General features: G+C 42.9%; 1 protein-coding gene across 1 annotated transcript; it reads right to left on the reverse strand.

Moving 5' to 3' along the window:
* Window positions 1-847: 847 nt before the first annotated feature.
* Window positions 848-19,661, reverse strand: TNFAIP2 (TNF alpha induced protein 2). Its single transcript, XM_077268923.1, has 12 exons — window positions 19,540-19,661; window positions 15,914-16,114; window positions 14,167-14,776; window positions 13,895-14,009; window positions 13,070-13,192; window positions 12,441-12,541; window positions 8,350-8,448; window positions 8,114-8,240; window positions 7,900-8,022; window positions 7,572-7,727; window positions 5,399-5,520; window positions 848-2,854 (listed from the first exon to the last, which is right to left on the reverse strand). Exons 2-12 carry the CDS (start codon window positions 16,098-16,100, stop codon window positions 2,716-2,718), a joined length of 1,902 nt encoding a protein of 633 aa, XP_077125038.1. The 5' UTR covers window positions 16,101-16,114; window positions 19,540-19,661; the 3' UTR covers window positions 848-2,715.
* Window positions 19,662-20,149: the final 488 nt, after the last annotated feature.

The raw sequence follows: 20,149 nt of genomic DNA on the forward strand, positions 1-20,149 counted from the left end.
AATTCTAAAGTATGCAAACAAAACCGGTTAACTAATTCTCTAATCTCACAACATATATATATACAGAATGAATTCAAAACTTTAACCATATGCCTCCTGCCGGCAAACCATACACAATACAAACAGACAAAAGACAGCTTAAACTGGCACTGATGTCAGATACTGCAAATCCCTGACAACAAAACACTTCACAATTTACCAATCTATATGCCAGCCTGATTTGTAGAGATAAAAAAGTCTATACCTGGGAAAAACACACTTTAGATAGACAGGAAGAGAGCAATCACTCAGTCACATCAATACGGTAATTGTAATTACCCTTCCACCCTTATAGAATAAAACCTTTGAACTTATGCTGCAGCCAAAACATCATCACCATAGCCAGGTGATCTCCGGTGGGCTTAGACAACTAAGATGAGAACACACACATCCCGTGTGCCCTAACATTTGGCCCCACGTTGGGCGCCAAATGTTAGGGCACATGGGATGCGTGTGTTCTCATCTTAGTTGTCTGCTGCCAAATTGGATGTGAGGTTTTACGGCCAGAGAAATCAGGACACAAATGCAAGCAATTGTCTCAAAAGATTCCTGCTCTTTATTGGTCGGACCGCTCTTTTTATAAGAGAAATCGGGTGGTCTCAGCACATTACATCATAGGTCTTTCCAACTTAATAATTATCACAAGTCATTTTGATTGATTATATTGTTTGTTGATTATTCTGCACCGTTATCACCCTAATGACCTGTTCTAGGTCAGGTTGGCATCTGTCTATGCACATATTCTACTGATCTTCAGTTTATTGGGAATTGATCTCCCTACGTACAGGTGTATTTACTCTTGATAACACTAGGGGAATTACAAAGTCCATCTAGACATTGGCATATCTTGGCACATCCTGGGTTTGAATAATAAACAGAATTAAGTCTTATAACAGTGGATCGGAAAACCTTAAAGTGACATGAATCTAATATTAAGCAAAGCGTCCATATAAGGAAAACTCCAGAACAAAGCATGAGCCTTGACATTTTTGACCCCTGGACAGAAAGTGACCACAAAATTGAACCTAGTAAAAAACAGGGACTATCTAGCCTGCCTAGAGGATACGCCGTTCCTATCTGTATAAGGTAACTACTTGGGATTGTTTGTTTTTGCTATGTGATTTTTGGTATGTAATCTCTCCTCACAGTGGGGTAATAGCCTATGGGCAATTGAGTTACAAGGACACATGTGCATTTACTGGCTATTTTATGGCAGGGGCATTTTGGACTACTGTTACTGTATCTATTAGCTATTCTATCATGAACGGAGGTATAATTTTATGAATGCACCTCTTACTATCCAAATATTAATTTGTATTATACAATGCATTTCTAGTCCACTTATTTATTTCTGCTTATATACATAACTACCTCCCTATATATTATCATTTAGGAGTATATTTCCTTTTATATATAGATTACTGAGAATTTATGGTGTCCTCCTTATGAGGCACTCTGCTTCTTTACCATCATTTTTTCTTACATTTGGGGTTTTAAATGAAATTAAAAAATATATATATTTTATCATAATGAATCTCTTCTTGTTTCTAGAGTAACTACACTCCAGATTGTTTTGAATTATATCTTGTTATAAAGTGTCATTGAATTAGCATATACGGACACCTTTTGGTAAAATTACAGGGGATGGCCTAGCAGTGAAGCCCATGGCAGTTCCTGATTAACCATACTAAGTAAACTGTAATGTTTACATTGCATTTCTACACCTATTGACTTATATAAATTCTTGTGAAATATTTATGTTACATTTTTCTAATAAAAAAACACAAAAATTACAAAGTAAAAAAAAAATATTTTATTACAAAAATATTAATTCAAAAAGATATAAAATTGTAAATGAAAAAAAAACACAAAAAAGAACAAACATGCATAATATAACCATATTTGTATGATCCATTCAGTACAATACAATGTTATTAATTACAGTGAATGGACAAGCTGTTAAGCCCATGGCGGTTCCTCATTGACCATGCCTTCCTTAATACTGTCTTCTCAGTGCATTGACTTTGTGGGTCATTAGTTCACACCTATTTTAACTTCTTCTGCCTACAAAGTACTAGATATATTGGTTCTAACAGTTCTTTGAATGCTATGGCTCACTGCACATTAGTGGTGCATAAATATTTTCAGAACCATGAACATTTATTTTAATAGAAAATGAAATAAAACACGGCTCTTAAAGGAGCATTTCAGTATACAAATGCATGGTGTAATCACTTATTGGATATTCCATGTTGAAACAAAAATAAAATCACTCAGGTGACAAGATTGAAAAATAATCAATCAGGTATCTTATATTGAGTAGGGGAGCCCGTTATGCATCCAATTATTATACACTGTATACATTCTTACATACTTATTATGCATCTTATACAATACATATATACAAAAATTAAATAAAATGTAAAAAATGACATTAGTAGACATTAAACGATTACAAAGACAAAAGCTCCATTGATACAATGCAAGCTATGGTACAGCTATATGGAGTAAGGCCCTACGTGATGGAGGCCAGTGAAAGTGCAATGAAATCTAGAGGTCATTGGGTACACGGACCTTATCGATGGTTTGTACCGGAACGTGAACTTCTGACCACAAACGTGAGAAGGGCAGTTGCCCCATGTAAACTGGATACCTCATAATGCTCTCATGCATTTGTTAAGTTTTGATTAATTCAAAAAGTTTAGGTTTACTAGATGATCTTCTTTCGATGGTGTTGGCCACTGTCAGGATGGACTTGATGTCTTTACTGGAAAGGTTCCCTTTAATGTACAGTATGTATTCAATTTGCTTGTTCCTGTAAATGATAGAAAACCATTGTAATCTAGAAGTAAAGAGACCCCAAAAATCCACATAAAACAAAAACATCCATTAGCCCTCGAGGTTTCTTGTTCTATATCGTTTTCTCAGCCACTTAATTTTTTAAAATTATATTTATTTCTAAGAAAAATACCAGTGTGGTCAGCGCTCCCATAACTGTGACTTGTCAATCAGCTGTCCCAGAGTACGAAATGTCTAATTGGCTGAATAAAAAGTAATCTCACAGGTTTTGAGCTCAAGAATACCGTACTTAGTGACAACACTGGGTCCTGTTGCACTGATAGGCAGAGTATACAGTGACATCAATGGGTCCTGTTGCACTGATTGGCAGAGTATACAGTGACATCACTGGCTCCTGTTGCATTGATTGGCAGAATATACAGTGACATCACTGGCTCCTGTTGCATTGATTGGCAGAATATACAGTGACATCACTGGTTCCCAAGGTTGATACTTCAGTGATGTGAATGGTTGCTATTCTATTGATTGGCTGTATATTGTATGACATCATTAGTCACTACTTGATGAATCGCCAGAACATAAATGGAGTGTACTGTTCCAGAGTACTTACTGACATCACTGGCGCTTTTCATAGGTGAATGTCAATGGTTCTAAGCAAATAACTGGATAACTTACTGGTGGGAATTGTAAATATTTAAATTGAATATTGTTGAATATTATATGATGTCATTGGCTGAATAATTAGTGATGAGTGATGTCATTAAGTGAATAATCAGTGATGTTACTACCTCCTATAGTATTGAAAGGCTGAGCATTTAGTGATGTCACCAATTTCTATTGCATCGATAGTCACATGAGGTTATGCGCTGGTGTATGGATTGGAGAAACATTCTATGATGTCATTGATTCCTTGTAACCACCTCCCACTGAATTGATTGGCTGCATTCTTTAGTGATGTCACTGCCTCTTATGTTTTGATTGGGTGAATAATCAAAGATGTAACCACTTCCCACTATTTTGATTGGCTGCCTTTTCAGTGATCCTTTGTACTGTATATACAGGCATCTCTGACATGAACACCATGGATACATTTAAATTCTATATTTATGATTTTGTCAAAAAAGTAAGCAGGATTTTGGAATAACATTTCTCAATGCCTTTTTAATTAGCAGATTACTCATCGAAATAATTGCCAGAGACGGCTTCTCTAAATGCAGTTTGTTAACCCTCTATGGCAAATCGTTGGTTACTGTACTCGCTGAAAGGACAAACTAAGCTAAAATGTGGGCAGAGGCGGCTCCGGTGTCTGAAGTTAATGGTGTTTGCCTTGGAGGGGCCTGAGCCAGAAAAAGAGGCAATGTGGATCCTGGATGTGACACAAGAAACCCCGAACTGGAATTCATCTGTCATTGGTGAATTCTGGGGAATGTCAGCTTTTATTTTCCTTCCAGCAAACAGTGGATTTCCGTGAATACTGAGGCTCTGCTTTGTTTCCTTGCTGGGCCATCTGGAAACGTTAGAGGCGTGCCAAATCATCTAACTCGCGTCACTTCAATGACCGCAGATTACTTTAGGGTGTTTCTCCTTAGGGAATTTGATCATCGCATTTATCTCCTAAAATACTCTGTGCTCCTGTGTCTTTTTTATTTTTTTTATTTCCCTTTTCACACTGCTCTACAGCGCCATCAGTAACAAGACTATGAATGGACAGATCACTGCAAGAATTTGACATTTTTCTTCTGAAATACTCTGTACTGCAGGTGGCCTGCTTCTTGCATTTCTCAGTTTGTGACCTCCTACAAGAATAGCACACTCCTTTTTATTAAATACTCTGTGCTGCTGAAGACTGTGCTTCCCCCACTAAGTTACTCTCCTGCAAGATAGGCACCTTTATATTATTAAACACTCTGTGCTGCTGGGATCTACGTTCTTCCCATTGGGGTCGCACAGCTAATATGTAATCTCACCAAATCTTCACACTTCTCTCCTTAAATACTCTGTGCTATTGGGATCCCGGTGGTATTATGTAACTCTTTGTCTATAACCTTTCATAAAATACGCACCCTTTACTCCTGAAATACTCGGCGCTACTGTAGACCCAGCTCCTAGCTCTGTCTGTTAAATCCTACAAGATCTGGACACTCCTCTCCTGAAATACTCTGCGCTTTTGGGAACCGACTTCTATTATTTAAAATTCGATCTGTAAAATTTCACAAAATCACTGCACTCTTCTCACCTGAAATACTCTGTGCTGCAGAAGAGCCTGCTCCTTGCATTACGTGACGTTAAGTCCTAAAAGGTGTGCACACTCGTCTCCTGAAATCCTCTGTGCTGCTGTCACCCTGCTACTACTGTTTAATCTCAATCTATGACCTACCACATAATCAGCGCATTTCTCGTACAAAATACTGCTGTGGACACTTTTCTTTCTATGACAAGCCCCGGTATTACTGGGACCTGCTTCAAAACCAGCAATCTCTTCTCCTGAAACACTCTGTGCTGCGAATCTCAAAACTACGTTATTAAGAGCATATAAAGGACCAATGGTTTTTCTTCTCACCCGATGTCTGGATAGTCTTCCACCATCGTGGCCACTTCAAGCTGAATGGCGCTCAAGTCCTGGAGACGAATAATTTCTGCTATTTTGGGTATTACAGGTTTTAACCATTCCGCTTCTGACTTCTGTAAATGATAGAAAGAAATATCCATTATTCTACTGGATACACTGTGACAGGAGCAGGGGGAACGTGCTGGATGGTGTGAACATGTCACATAGGTTCCTGTCTAAGCCTATGGTCACAAGTTGCCTTTTTGCTGCTTTTTTATGATTTTAAGCTGCTTAAAAAAAGCAGGTTTTGCTTCGTTTTCTTCAGGGTACAACTGTCTCTTGTGCGTACTGATGAGTTTAGTGCATAAAAAAACATCTAATTCAGCTTCATCAGGTTTTGGCACCAAAAATGGCGCAAAACTGGATACCTGAGTTTTTTGCAGCGTTTTTTTCACTACGCATTGCTTTCAATGAGTGAAAAACGCTGCAAAAACTCTGGATGAAGTGACAAGCTGCATTTTGCGAAAACGCAGCTCTTTGGAAAAAAAAAAAAAGCTGTGTGCAGGAGATTTAAGAAAACTCATAGACTTGGCTCGTACTGTGAAACGCAGCTCAAAATTTGCATAAAAAAAAAAAAGCTGCAAAAAAACGCAACATGTGAACATGGCGTTATAGAGGGAGATTTGAAGCAAGAGACCTCCATGTGTTTGCTATGACTGTGGCCGATCGCCTGCAGTGCTCAGGTGTGATGGAAAAGAGCAGAGTTCACTCCTGGGAAACCTGCTGGGTGTAGCTGCCATCACACTAGCAGTATTTGGTCAGTATTTTACATCAGTATTTGTAAGCCAAAACCAGGAGTGGAACAATTAGAGGAAAAGTATAATAGAAACATATGCACCACTTCTGCATTTATCACCCACTCCTGGTTTTGGCTTACAAATACTGATGTGAAATACTGACCAAATACTGCTAGTGTGACCGCAGCCTAAAGCAGATGTTTGGGCGCGGTGCACTCGTCCGCCATCTTGTTGAGCGTCTACATGTGTACTTAGCAGTCAGGCACTTTAGGATTTGTTTATGAATTGTTTGTATTTTGTTTTCCTGAACAGCAAAAGAAGCAAATGACCAGCAGTAGTGGGATCCTACAACCTCATTCCCTATACTTTTACCTACGGAGGAGGATGCGGGCACCAAAGTACAGAAAGTTTTAAGTCATTGTTAAACCTGCTGCTTTTGCGAAACCAAACACTGTGGACACGGGGGAAGTCATTAAATATCTGACAAGCCAACATTCAGCTGCAGCAAACTAATGGCAACCAGCGAAAGATTAATGCCAACCAGCCAGAGACTACTGAGTCCAATAATGAAGGTGATGACAGAAAGGTCTCAACTCCAGGCAGAACCTGCCTTTACTCAAGCTTCATTGCAAAAAATGGCACCTTCTGAGGATGTGGATGTATTGTCATTATCTCATAGAACTGCTGAGAGAAAGCAGCTTCCAGCAGACCACCGGGCGGATACTGACGCTCCATTACTCATTGAGGAACCCCCAGAAAGTCCACCATGATTTAGGTCAGCAAGAAGCCAAACAAAACCGTATGAGTTCTTGCTGTGGCTCCCATGGGTGGCACACCTGCTGTCAGAGCCCAGCGGGTTCACACCTGGACATTGTACCTGGATAAACCTGTGAGATCACAAATGTATGATCCTCTCCACTTCGCTAAAAAGTGGCGGCACTTGCAAGAGCAGTCCTGGACCGATGTACTCAAGCCCTGCCAGCTTGGATACAACGTCATTTTACTTACTAACTGTGAGAAATGCTAAAAAAATGTTTAACCAATGCAAATACACTGGTTGTTTACCTTATACCCCCAGACAAGCATGAAGATGTGTATACAGATCCTGTGCAGAGCTATGTTACCAAGGTAACAGACTACAAACAAACTGTAGTCAGATGTAGGGGAAGTGGCGTAACACACGATTCCAGGGTCAGACTGCAAAAATGTTTGTTTTTAGTCTGGAACCATGGAGACCCAAAGGAGCGCAAAGCAGCTGTGTACAGAAACGAGTGGGAGATTTTCTTAAGACTATTTGCAAAGTTACCTCCTTTATTATTTTGGATGCATTGGAGTGAAGCTGATTGTAATAGTACACATAGCGCTTCAGTGATGGATGCAGTACTCACATGAGCGGCGCAGAAGTCATTGATGAGATTGGCGTTCTCGTTGACCTGAGTGGCCAGTGTCTGCAGCTGCAGCGCGTTATTATGGCGGACTTTCTTCTTTAGGAGTCTTATAAGATATTCTTTCACCATGTGCAAATGAATCCTCGCGATCATATCCTAAAAGAATATTTGGAAGAAAATTGGTAATTGGTGTAGCACCACGGGGGACACTGCTGAAGAATGCACTGCTAGGACCCAAATGCCCCAACCACTGCTCCGAGCCCCCAGGGGTCACTGCAAACGGTAAGTAACTCTGAGGGGCTGTAGGACCTCAGATAGCAGCTCTCACCTTGTAGCAGGGCGGGCACAGGGTCTTGAAGCCAGACACGAATCTCTCCGCCATCTTTACAATGTCCTGCATGATCTGGTAGCTGCACACGTTGCTGCCTTGTGACATTCTCTTGAATTGCGTCTGAGAAGGAACAAATGACAAATTCAATGTAAAATGATAAGAAAATTCCAATTAACTTTATTTTTAGGCATTATTCTTGTCGTGATTTTACCTTCAGCTCTCGATAAAGCTCCTGGAGCAAAGCGTCGTACGTCAGGTCCTCACACTGGAGAATGGTGGCCAGCATCTGCTGACGCATGTCCACATCAAACTCCATGGCTTTATTTTCTATAAATCTCCTGAAAAGGAATAAAAGCCAAACATGAAACTAGCACTAGGAATTAGATCGTTGTAACAAGGTAACAATAACACACAAAAAGTCCTATCAATAATAAGGCGATGTCTCACCTGAAGTGTAGGCAGCAGTTCACATTGGTGATGCCGATCTCTTTGTAGAACGAATGCGTCTTGTTTTTCTCCAGGAATTCCTCCACGCTGCTCTTGTATCTATAAAAGAAGATATTTCTGATGATTTATTGTACATAATATCATTTATTTGATATGTGAAACATTGGCCACTATGTGATAAGATTATCGGATTTTCATTTTTCCGGAAAAAAGGTTTTCCTGAATTTTTACTCCTCTAGATTAGGTAGTGATGTCGCCGTCATTGGTCAGTTAGGATTTTTTTGGGGAGAATATGTAAAGAAAATGTTATTTAATACTAAGGACCATCACTCATTACTACGGCGGCTCTAATGAAATAATTGTATCCTCTGAGGCTGAGGCACAAAGCTCCTTCTGAAGGCGCTCGGTGCGCCCTTGGCGCGGCCAAACATCAAGAAGTGCACCTTCCCACCCGCCTGGTTTCCCTCTATCTCCACCCTCCTTTTCTTTGATTGACAGCTCTGGCTTCATAGAGAAGGATGGAGATAGAGGCAAAATAAGCGGGTGGGAAGGAGCACTGATTTGTTTACCACCTATTTGTTTTCCATCTGTCTCCGCCCTTCTCCAGCTCTATGGGGCCAAACATGTCAATCGAATAAAAGGAGGGTGGAGATAGAGGAGGAACAAGCGGGGTGCACTTATGTGTTTGGCCACGCTAAGGTTGCACCGAACAACTGTGCTTGGTTTGAACAGTCATTCCGTGCTGACAGACTCCCTTTAAACAATACCTGTCACTTGTCATAAATGTGTCTTTTTAAAATCTGTGAAAGTCGCTGTTCTCCTGAATCTGGCGATGTTTCTCTTTTGTTCCTGAGCCTCTCCATTCCTGAGATATGGTCCTTTCTTCCCTTCATATAAATCTGGTATTTTTAGCCAAGTGGGTGTGTTAGTAGGCATCTTTTTCAAGGCTATGCCCAATTGGCTAACAAGACTAGATTTATATACCGGAAGGAGAGGGCCATATCTCAAGAATGGAGAGGAGCAGGAAGAAAAGAAAAACAGCGCCGGATTCAGGAGAACAGCATCGTTAACATCAGGCAGGGGCGGATTATCAGAGGGTCAATCTGGACGGTAGCCCAGGGCCCAGTGGTGTGGGGGGGCCCTGGGCTACTACCGCACAGATTGCCCACCGGCTGCCGCCATCAGGCCCCCAGACTGACTACTACTACTGGCGTATGTAATATGATCATTCTGTGCCCAGACCCGGCCGGTGGGCAGAGAGAGGGGGCCCGCATCGGGCCCCGTCTCATCTGCTCACCGGGCCCCTACCGGCGCTGCCTGCGGCGGTTTCCTATTGACGTGCGGGCGCGGGCCCGCACGTCAATAGTTAACAACAACAACAGCTGCCAGCCAATTGGAGGCTGGCAGCTGAAGTCGGCCGCAGGCGCACGCGCAGTGCACACGTCGCCGGCGTCTGTCAGACGCCGGCGAGTGTGCGCTGCTGAAGGGAGCTCGCCGCCTGGAACGCGGACAGGTGAGGAGAACTCGGTTTTTTGTTTTTTTTTGCTAACCTAAGTAACGTAGAGTGAGACACTGGGGGCAATGCTGGAGACACTGGGGCTGGGCCTGGGCAATGCTGAGACACTGGGGCAATGCTGGAGACATTGGGGGCAATGCTGGAGGCGGCTACTGGGGATGGGGCAATGCTGGACACACTGGGGGCAATGCTGGACACACTGGGGGCAATGCTGGAGACACTGGGGGCAATGCTGGAGACACTGGGGCAATGCTGGACACACTGGGGGCAATGCTGGAGCTACTGGGGCTGGGGCAATGCTGGACACACTGGGGGCAATGCTGGACACACTGGGGGCAATGCTGGAGACACTGGGGGCAATGCTGGAGACACTGGGGGCAATGCTGGAGACACTGGGAGCAATGCTGGAGACACTGGGGGCAATGCTGGAGACACTGGGGCTGGGGCAATGCTGGACAGTGGACACACTGGGGGCAATGCTGGAGACACTGGGGCTGGGGCAATGCTGGAGACAGTGGGGGCAATGCTGGAGACAGTGGGGGCAATGCTGGAGACAGTGGGGGCAATGCTGGAGACAGTGGGGGCAATGCTGGAGACAGTGGGGGCAATGCTGGAGACCCTGGGGGCAATGCTGGAGACACTGTGGGCAATGCTGGAGACACTGGGGCTGGGGCAATGCTGGACAGTGGACACACTGGGGGCAATGTTGGAGACACTGGGGCTGGGGCAATGCTGGAGACAGTGGGGGCAATGGTGGAGACAGTGGGGGCAATGGTGGAGACAGTGGGGGCAATGCTGGAGACAGTGGGGGCAATGCTGGAGACACTGGGGGCAATGCTGGAGACAGTGGGGGCAATGCTGGAGACACTGGGGGCAATGCTGGAGACACTGGGGGCAATGCTGGAGACACTGGGAAAATGATGCAGACACTGGGGCAGATTGCTGGACACACTGGTTGTAATATGCTGGACACACTGGGGTCTGGGGGTAATATGCTGGACACACTGGGTCAGATTGCTGGACACACTGGGGGCAATGCTGGACACACTGGGGCAATATGCTGGACATACTGGGGCAGATTGCTGGACACACTGGGGGCGGGACTGGAGGCATGGGCAGAATGTAGATACGGGGCATAATTGGAGACACGGGGCAGAATGAAAGACATGGGGCAGGACTGGATCATGGGGCAGGATGGGGAAATCATATGGGGTAGAAAGAATGGATACTCATGACTGAGGGCAGGATGCGAGATCATATTGCAGGAGCCAGGAATGAGATACACGGGGCCAGGATGGGGAATATTATTACCATAGGGGCTAATTAAGGGGTATTATTACTGCAGTGATGTATTTATTTTATTTTTTGAGTATACTGTTTTAAATGGGGGGGCGGTCCTGTTACTGTGCAGAGTGACACTATATCGCCTTTTTTTCTTCATGTGGTGTAAATTTGTAGAAATTGGGAAAAATTAAGTAATGTGTTCTGCAAGCGGAGCTCGAGATAACTGTGTTATTTCCTGCAGAAACAAGCCCTGGCTGGAAGAAGTGATGGCGGTCTGTGCTGGATGAAAGATGAAGGACTTCACCTAGAGACGTCACTGGTGAGTCAGTGTGTTACCTGCACACTGACACTATACACTGTATTCTATATGCAGAGCTCCTGTGTATAATACCACCAGTGATCTCTGTATTACCTCTACACAGACACTGCATACTAAGTACAGATCTCCTGTGAATACTGGCACTTATGGTGATAGTATTGTGTTTTTGTTTTTTTAAAATTACTGATCAGTATTGTAGTATTCAGTCACTATGTGGTGGTAATATGTGGTCTGGAAATGGTGTTGTGGTATTTGTCCCTTGAATGTGCTATTTGGTCACCAAGTGGTGGTAATATGTGGTCTTGACATGGTGCGGTGGTATTTGTTCCTTGTATGTGATATTATTCGATCACTGTGGTTGTAATTTGTGGTCTGGTCATGGCGCGGTGGTATTTGTTCCTTGTATGTGATATTATTGGTCAAAATATACCTAAATTGTATTGCAGATTTTAACAAATATTTAATAGGTTACAGTAGAGTAGGGCCCGGCCATTTTTCTGGAATAATCTGGTTCGGGTATAACATGACCCCCGTCACATGACCCCCGTCACATGACCCCCGTCACATGACCCCCGTCACATGACCCCCGTCACATGACCGGGGGGGGGGGCACAGTGTCTGAACAGCCCGGGGCCCTGGCTACCCTTAATCCACCCCTGACATCAGGTAAAGTAATACTGTATATATTTATGGCAAGGGACAGGTCCTCTTTAAAGGGTGTTTCCATTTTATAAAGTGGTATATTATTAGGATATGTTGTCACTTTATGTCCTGTCCACATTGCTGTCTGGCCGTGGCACAGAACTGCCACAAAACTCCATTTAAAGGAATCAACCACACTGTACCCTTGCATTCTCTGATGGTCCCAGAAGTTAAGCATTCTCTACCTTCCAACACTACAAATCCCAGCATGCCTTGCTAGTTAACTCAAGGTGTCAGATATCAATTCCTTTTAAAAAATTATTCCTTTACCTCTTGAAAAACTCCCCCATTTCATGAGGAAGCAAGCGAGATACTTTGTCCACCATCTCCTTATTTATTTCTCCTGCTTTCTTAATTATTCCACTGTAAATCTGCCAATTAAATACATGCAATAAATTAGTAATTACCTTACAAGATCCAATCTGACATATTGGGCAGCAGAATGGACATTTAAGAATGATTTTAATTAATGCACGTCATGGCTCACATTGACCCACTTCATAACTCCTACAAGAAAAGAGTTGCCCTTTATTGCGCCTCCGCACTGACTAATGGTCCTATAAGTGGGATCCACTTGACTGAGCTCCATCTCCATTACATTAGTATATGCAATGTGTTGTACAAAGGACAAACCCCTTTAAATTCTGTGCAGTTGAGAAAGGCTCATGAAAGAGGACAAGTCTTTTGAAGACCATTGAGTTGCAAGAGACTAGTGACTATTGGACTCTCCCGGTTCTTTTTTTCTATGTAACATTGACCCAACTTTCTCTAAGGGTTTTCCAGCTGGTTGAGAAACCTGCACTTCATACTTGTGTAATTGGGTACAGTTTTCAAAAGGTAAATGTTGGCGACTGAAATACTGGTAACATGCAACATAAAGACACATGGGCGCCTTTTACCTGGACTATATCAATGTGTAGCTCAGTGTGGTGACAATTTCCCAGTTTATCTGGTTCTTTCCCGCTCTTCCAGCGATTGATTTCCACGTCCAAACTTCTGTTCGTGTACGTCCTTACAGACTCCTGTCAGAGTGGAATAGAAATCACAGTTACCTTCTTCCTGCTGTGCCAAATGTAAAGATAATTATACAGTGTCATCTGACCAGAGCACCTTCTTTATAAGCCATGTAGGGGACAGTGAGAACATTGAAGAAGCTGCTTTGGTCAGATGAGACCAAAGTAGAACTTTATGGGCTACATGCATAGCGCTCTGTGTGGTGGAAACATTACACTGCACATCACCCTGAAAACACCATCCCCACCGTCACACATGGTGGCAGCATCATGCTGTCGGGAGGCTTTTCTTTAGCAAGGACAGTTGATCAGAGTTTATGTAACAATGGATGAAGCTATCCTGGAGGAAAAGCTGTTAGAGGCTGCAAAATACTGTGCTGGAAGGTGAACCTACACCCGAGTCTCAACGACCCTAAACATCCTTCCACAGCTACAATGGATGGTTTACATTAGAGCATATTAATGTGTTTGAGCAGTCATGTGATTTCAGTAGTAGAGGAGGACAACTCTGGCTGCAGTTGATCCCTGGGAGAGCAAAAGGATCTGGAATATGAATGATGATTCTTATCTTCTCTGACATCATCTGTTGGAAGAGAATCAAGAGACCCCCCCCCCCCCCCCCCCCAGATGGTTGGCCGCTCACATTGAAATCAGTGGGTTTGGCCAAAATAAATAAATAGAAAGACACAAAAATCCTGCAGAAGTACTCACGATTTCATAGGCAACATAAGTGGCTTCTAATAGCCTGATCACTTGAGGTGAGAGAAGGTCTTGCAGTTTTGAGCCATCGATATGTCCAATCAACACTGGGTGCTTCAAAATCAAGCTGCAATAGAGAGGGTCCGATTATAACGTGTTGCTACATATATTACACCATGCATTATTTGGGAATAATTGGTACACCCCTCCACTTACAACATAAGGGTGATTCAGATCATACTCAACACATGGACATCAGTAGAGAAACTCAGCGAGATACTTACTTTGGATAATAGTTGTGCACCCAACACAGGACCAGGTAAGTATCTTCGTCCGCCAGCTGAAACCCTGTTATAAGCTCCATCTGTGACACCACGTACCAATAGTAATTTTTTGCATAAATGTTGCAAACATCAAATTCCTTGGGATAATGATCCTTCAGATGGGTGACCACCTGGACTAAGTCTTGTTTTAAAATTTTTCCCAAAGTAGCAAGATTTTGGGACAACGAAGAAGTAAATTCATTGAGTAAAAGATTGGTCAAGTCACTGAAGCGATCGGTCACACTATTCTCAACGCACTGCTCCCATTTCAATCTCCAGCCTCTCGGCCATGGACTATTGGGGTAGGTCCTGTGGGGGACATGTTGAACGTCTTCTTTCTCTAGTTCCACGATGACATTTATAGCCTGCGAAAGCAAATCTCCATTTGGTTGGGTGACTGAGTCCCCGACTACTTGAAACACCACTTTCTCTAACTTTCCATAAAGAGCATTAATGTCCTCGATCTTGTCCTTCAGAAGAGGATCCTGGAGAATCTTGTCTTCTAGATCAATCAGGTTTTTGGCAGCATCTAATAAATGTTTTTTGTCAATTTGTTCTTGTATGTCTTTAACTGAAAATGAAAAAAAAACAACACATTTTTGGTGGAATTTCAGGGGAATTTAACCAAGACCAGACAAAAATTCTTCAGAATGTGTCACTTTTTCATATTTTTGGAGATTGTAAAAATATAGTTGATCCTTGAAGAAAAAGCGTGTGCCACACTTGTCCATAGGTTGTGACTGGTATTACAACTCAGCCCCCTCACTTCTTATAGAATCACTTATATATTAATATCCACATAGCAGAATAATGGGAACATAGTCCCTGACCCTTACAAATATACTCTAACAGTACCAACCATATAACAGTACCATGACTATGACAGCTATGTCCCCAGTTGATGGGAACTCTCATATAATGACTATAACAAGTAGGTTTTATTTATAGAGATCAGCCATACGACAGTACCATGACTATGACAAATATCCTACTTATACGACCAATTATAGTCTCATGACCATGACGAAAAATTGTTTTGTGTGATGAGACCGATAACACCATGGTTGTATCACCATGACAATAATGACTGATACATATCATAGTACCATGACTGGGACACGTAGGTCCTGACTGATGGCACCAATCACACCATAGTGCCATGACCAGTTCCACTACAGTACCATCTATGACTATAACAAATTGGTTTTGACTAAAGGAACCAGAAATACCACAGTGCCTATTAAGTATTGAGTAAAGAAATCAACCAAACCCTAGAAGATGCCAATATGTTCTGACTGATGGCAACAACAATATCATAGTACCTACACGACAATAAGGTTTTCACTACAACAATCAAGAACGTTGTCCATTCGTACCATGATTAAATCAAGTATGATCCATATGATAGGACCAACCATACCATAGTACCAGGACCATAATAATTAGAGTAAAGAAATCTGCCATAGCACATTACATACCAAGACCTAGGATGATCACCATGACATATATACTCCGACTGATGGGACCGATCACACCACATTTCCTACCACCACCTTAGAAATATGGTTTGGTCTACAAGAGCCTACCGTATCATGGTGCCACTTATTAACATCAATGATTAATGACTAATTAATCAATGAACTAGTCATCTCAGCTAGTAATGAATCTGTCTCCAAAAGACTCCAGAGACCCTGCTGATCAGTCCTACCTGTGGGCTCCTTCTTGATTTCTTGATCGTGCTCTTTGGATTTCCGAGGTCTGAAGGGCTTCATCATGTCCTTGAGGATGCTGTTCTTCTTGTTACCACTGTCCGCGCTGTTCCTTTTCTTTCCGGTAATGTTCTCCGTTGTGGCCAGTTGCGCCACTGCAGCCATTCTGGATTTGATATTCTTCATGTATCAGAATGCAGCTATAAAGGAAGGAAACAAAGTAGCAAGGATGGTTATAGTCACCTAAACAGAGCCTTCCTTCTGTCCATAAATCTAGCAGTAGAATGGAAAAAAAATCCAAACTGCGTTTCCTGTTTCGTTTTTAAGCTGCTGATTGGGCAATCACAAGTGTTAATTGCAGAGTTGCTGGAGACTTTCACCTGTATCCACCCTGATAATAACTGTTATTAGGTTCCTCTATCATAATTCACCTTTTATACACACCCAGGTAATATCAGTATTAGTAGGGCTGCTGACAACCCAGTGGGGTTTTGAGTCCCCTAAAGGGGTGCTCCACAGGCTAGATGGTAACGTATAGATCGGTGCTGGTGCGATACCACCGTTCCAATAGACAGATCGGGGCACTTTCATCCATTTTCTATGGGGCTGCTGAACGCTGCATTTCCTGGCAGCCCCATAGGGAATGAATGGAGCAGCGGGGTGAGCATGCACCCTGTCGCTCCTTTCTAACAGGGACAACAGTTCCCCGTTCTGCAGGTCCCAGTGGACAGATCTCCACCGATCTGTAAATTATCACCTATCCTACTGATAGATGACTTCTCTGTATAGCAACATAACTTGAAGCTCCTAGACCCCCAATGCTAAAGGTCCAACGTGGCCCCCAATTATTGCGAGGCTTTAGTAGTATGGGGTTTTTCATACAGGCCAAAAGGACTTTTTTTGCTATTGCAACCCCTGCACCTAATGTAGTTATGACCCTAGGAGAACCCCATGCCAAAACTTCTCAGCTCCATTCTTTTCGCCACCATTGTAACATGTGGGAGACAAGAATGAGGTCAGTTCTTTCTTCAGCGGACCGTATGAGATTACAAATGAGCAATTGCACAATAAGACCTCGGACAAAACCCTCTCTGCTTCAAATACATATTTGAGGCTAAAATAGGTCTTCATGCATCGATTTTCCACCAGGACATTCTGATTTTTTATGGATTCCTTATAGGACAAGAGCGCTCTATGCAAATGTCTGGCTGTTGCGTGCTTAGAGAAAAAGAAAAAAATCTGCCAGGAATAAAACTCTGCACATCTCTGTGCCCTTATCTAAGGGCATCTCTGGACCAAGTCCAAAGAATGCAAGAAGCATTAACGGGAAGCCTCAGCTGAGTCATCCCATCCTCCATCCAGTGGGGTTCTCCTTCCCCAACAGAATAGCAGATAAGAGTGTGAAAACCATCCCATAGGATAGGACCCTCCTGCTCCAGGGTACAGGACGTGTGGTGGTGGTGGGTGGTCCTTCCAACGCCATACTTTCATTGCACCCTATATTTTACTTATGACCGGAGATAAATCTGCAAGTCTTGTGCTTTCTCCCAGCAGCAGCATCAATAGCACTGACTGATCCTGACAGTCCTAGATGCTGACAGTCCTAGATGCTGACAGTCCTAGATCTTGACATGCCTAGATGCTGACAGTCCTACATGCTGACAGTCCTAGATCTTGACAGTCGCATATGCTGACAGTCCTAGATCCTGACAGTCCTAGATGTTGAGAGTCCTAGATCCTGACAGTCCTAGATCCTGACAGTCCTACATCCTGACAGTCCTACATCCTGACAGTCCTAGATGCTGACAGTCCTAGATCCTGACAGTCCTAGATCCTGACAGTCTTAGATGCTGACAATCCTAGGTGTTGACAGTCCTAGATGTTGACAGTCCTAGATCCTGACAGTTCTAGATGCTGACAGTCCTAGATGTTGACAGTCCTAGAACCTGACAGTCCTAGATCCTTACAGTCTTAGATGCTGACAGTCCTAGATGTTGACAGTCCTAGATCCTGACAGTCCTAGATGCTGACAGTCCTAGATCCTTACAGTCTTAGATGCTGACAGTCCTAGATGTTGACAGTCCTAGATCCTGACAGTCCTAGATGCTGACAGTCCTAGATCCTTACAGTCTTAGATGCTGACAGTCCTAGATGTTGACAGTCCTAGATCCTGACAGTCCTAGATGCTGACAGTCCTAGATCCTTACAGTCTTAGATGCTGACAGTCCTAGATGTTGACAGTCCTAGATCCTGACAGTCCTAGATGCTGACAGTCCTAGATCCTTACAGTCTTAGATGCTGACAATCCTAGATGTTGACGGTCCTAGATCCTGTCAGTCCTAGATCCTGATAGTCCTAGATCCTGACAGTCCTAGATCCTGACAGTCCTAGATCCTGACAGTCTGCCAATTTCACCATCCTGCTTGCATCATGTGATTAAGAAGCTACAATATATTTCAATTAGAAAGTATCAATTATTGGAAATCAATTAATCCTAAAAATCTGTGATAATCTCCTGCATGTGCTGAGTCATCAGAGGTCACAGTACAAGATGACCTACAAAAATTGATTTTCATATCAAAAATATTCCTTTTGTCACCCGGAAACCATTGACTTGCTGCTGTTTTTGGCCTCTTGAGTGGATAATACTGTTCTTCTGTGAATTACTAGTGGGTGTAGCGGGTCCATTCACATCTCAGTACCTAAAACAAGTTCTTAAAGATGCTAATACTGTATGTTATATTGATAAAGCCGACAGCTTAAAAAGGATCCGTCATCGGCAGCCTGCATGTTGATGGTTTCCGGGGGACAAAAGATATTTTCCAAAATCTTCCATTCGGACACTTCTGTTCCAGTAAATAATAGAAATCCCACCCGTAAAATAATAATTCTGGATTCTTAAAACTGAGTGGTTTTATTCCTATGTTATTCTTCCGTTAAAAATATTAGTAAATTGACAACTGGGCGTTACTGGAAGGCTGTCCAACACTGTGTATGGACATAGTTTGGCTAGGGAATTGTTTAGAGTCCCTATGTGTCATGTTATTTATACACTTCCAGGAGGAACAGATAGAACCTGACATATAGATACATGTATCAGAATGTAAATATTTTCTAAAAGCTTTAATAAGGGCCAAGATACGATTCAGACACAAGTTCCCCATTATTCCCAGCCTTCAGAAGCGGTGACTACCCTCACACATGACCTTTGTTAATACACAAGATTTCGCAAGGGGGAAGATTTTGGAAACAATAGTCACTGCTTCAGATGCTTTTTAATAACTTAAAGACAAAGTGCAGCTAAAGTACACACAGGTCAGTATCTGCAGATCTGACATACAGTGCAAGTCATTTATTACCATCCATCCACTAAATGCCTGTTGGCTGATAACAGAGAGCAATACACTGCATTCAACTGTACAGAAAATGGAGATAAGATACATTTTTTTCTGCATCAGGTGCAACTCTACTGTCTGCAGTGAAGTCAACAAATCATCCAAGGAAATCTGTATTTAGGAGCCCCCTGCCCTGGATCAGCAGCATCCTGCATGGCTACATCATACCCTGGGTACAGCAGGGCTGAGTATGTCATCTGCCAGGGTAGCTTGATACATTGTTTCCTTACCTGTGAGGATGCAGGGTGGAGGCTCTGTGTCTGGCTCTTGGGCTGGTACTGACTGATCTCCTTGCATCACACACTCTTATGTATGTCATCCTCAAGCTACAGCCACTCCCACCCCATTGCAGAAAATCACTAGAAAACTTCCCATCTGCCTGGGAAACCCCACACACACAAGCACATTTCAGCCCCTGTGAGTCTCTTCCTATAGGGGCTTCTAAATGTCATTATTAGCACATTTATAGGACGTTCTCCCTATACACAATGTAACAAGAGTGAAAGTGAAAAGTGAAAGTGTGCTGCCTGTCCTCCAGCTGTCACTGTCCACAATCACGCACTCGGCTCTGCTACATATGTTATGGCTCGTGAAGGGTCGGATCCGCACATTTCACATATTCAGGAGGTGATGAGTTTTGATACAATTGTTTACTTTCACACGTCACTAATATAATTAAACTGTACTAATACCAGCAGCCATGATCATGTGAGGACACGAAGACATTGTGATTTAATCTTGGGAAAATAGCAAAAATAAATGGCTTTGATATAGTGTAGAACCTGCATTTTTTTTTCTCCGAAAACGCTGTATTTTTTCACTTACCCATTTCTTTCTGTG

Source organism: Ranitomeya variabilis, chromosome 1 (genome assembly GCF_051348905.1).
Source record: "Ranitomeya variabilis isolate aRanVar5 chromosome 1, aRanVar5.hap1, whole genome shotgun sequence".
Taxonomy (NCBI): Eukaryota; Metazoa; Chordata; class Amphibia; order Anura; family Dendrobatidae; genus Ranitomeya; species Ranitomeya variabilis.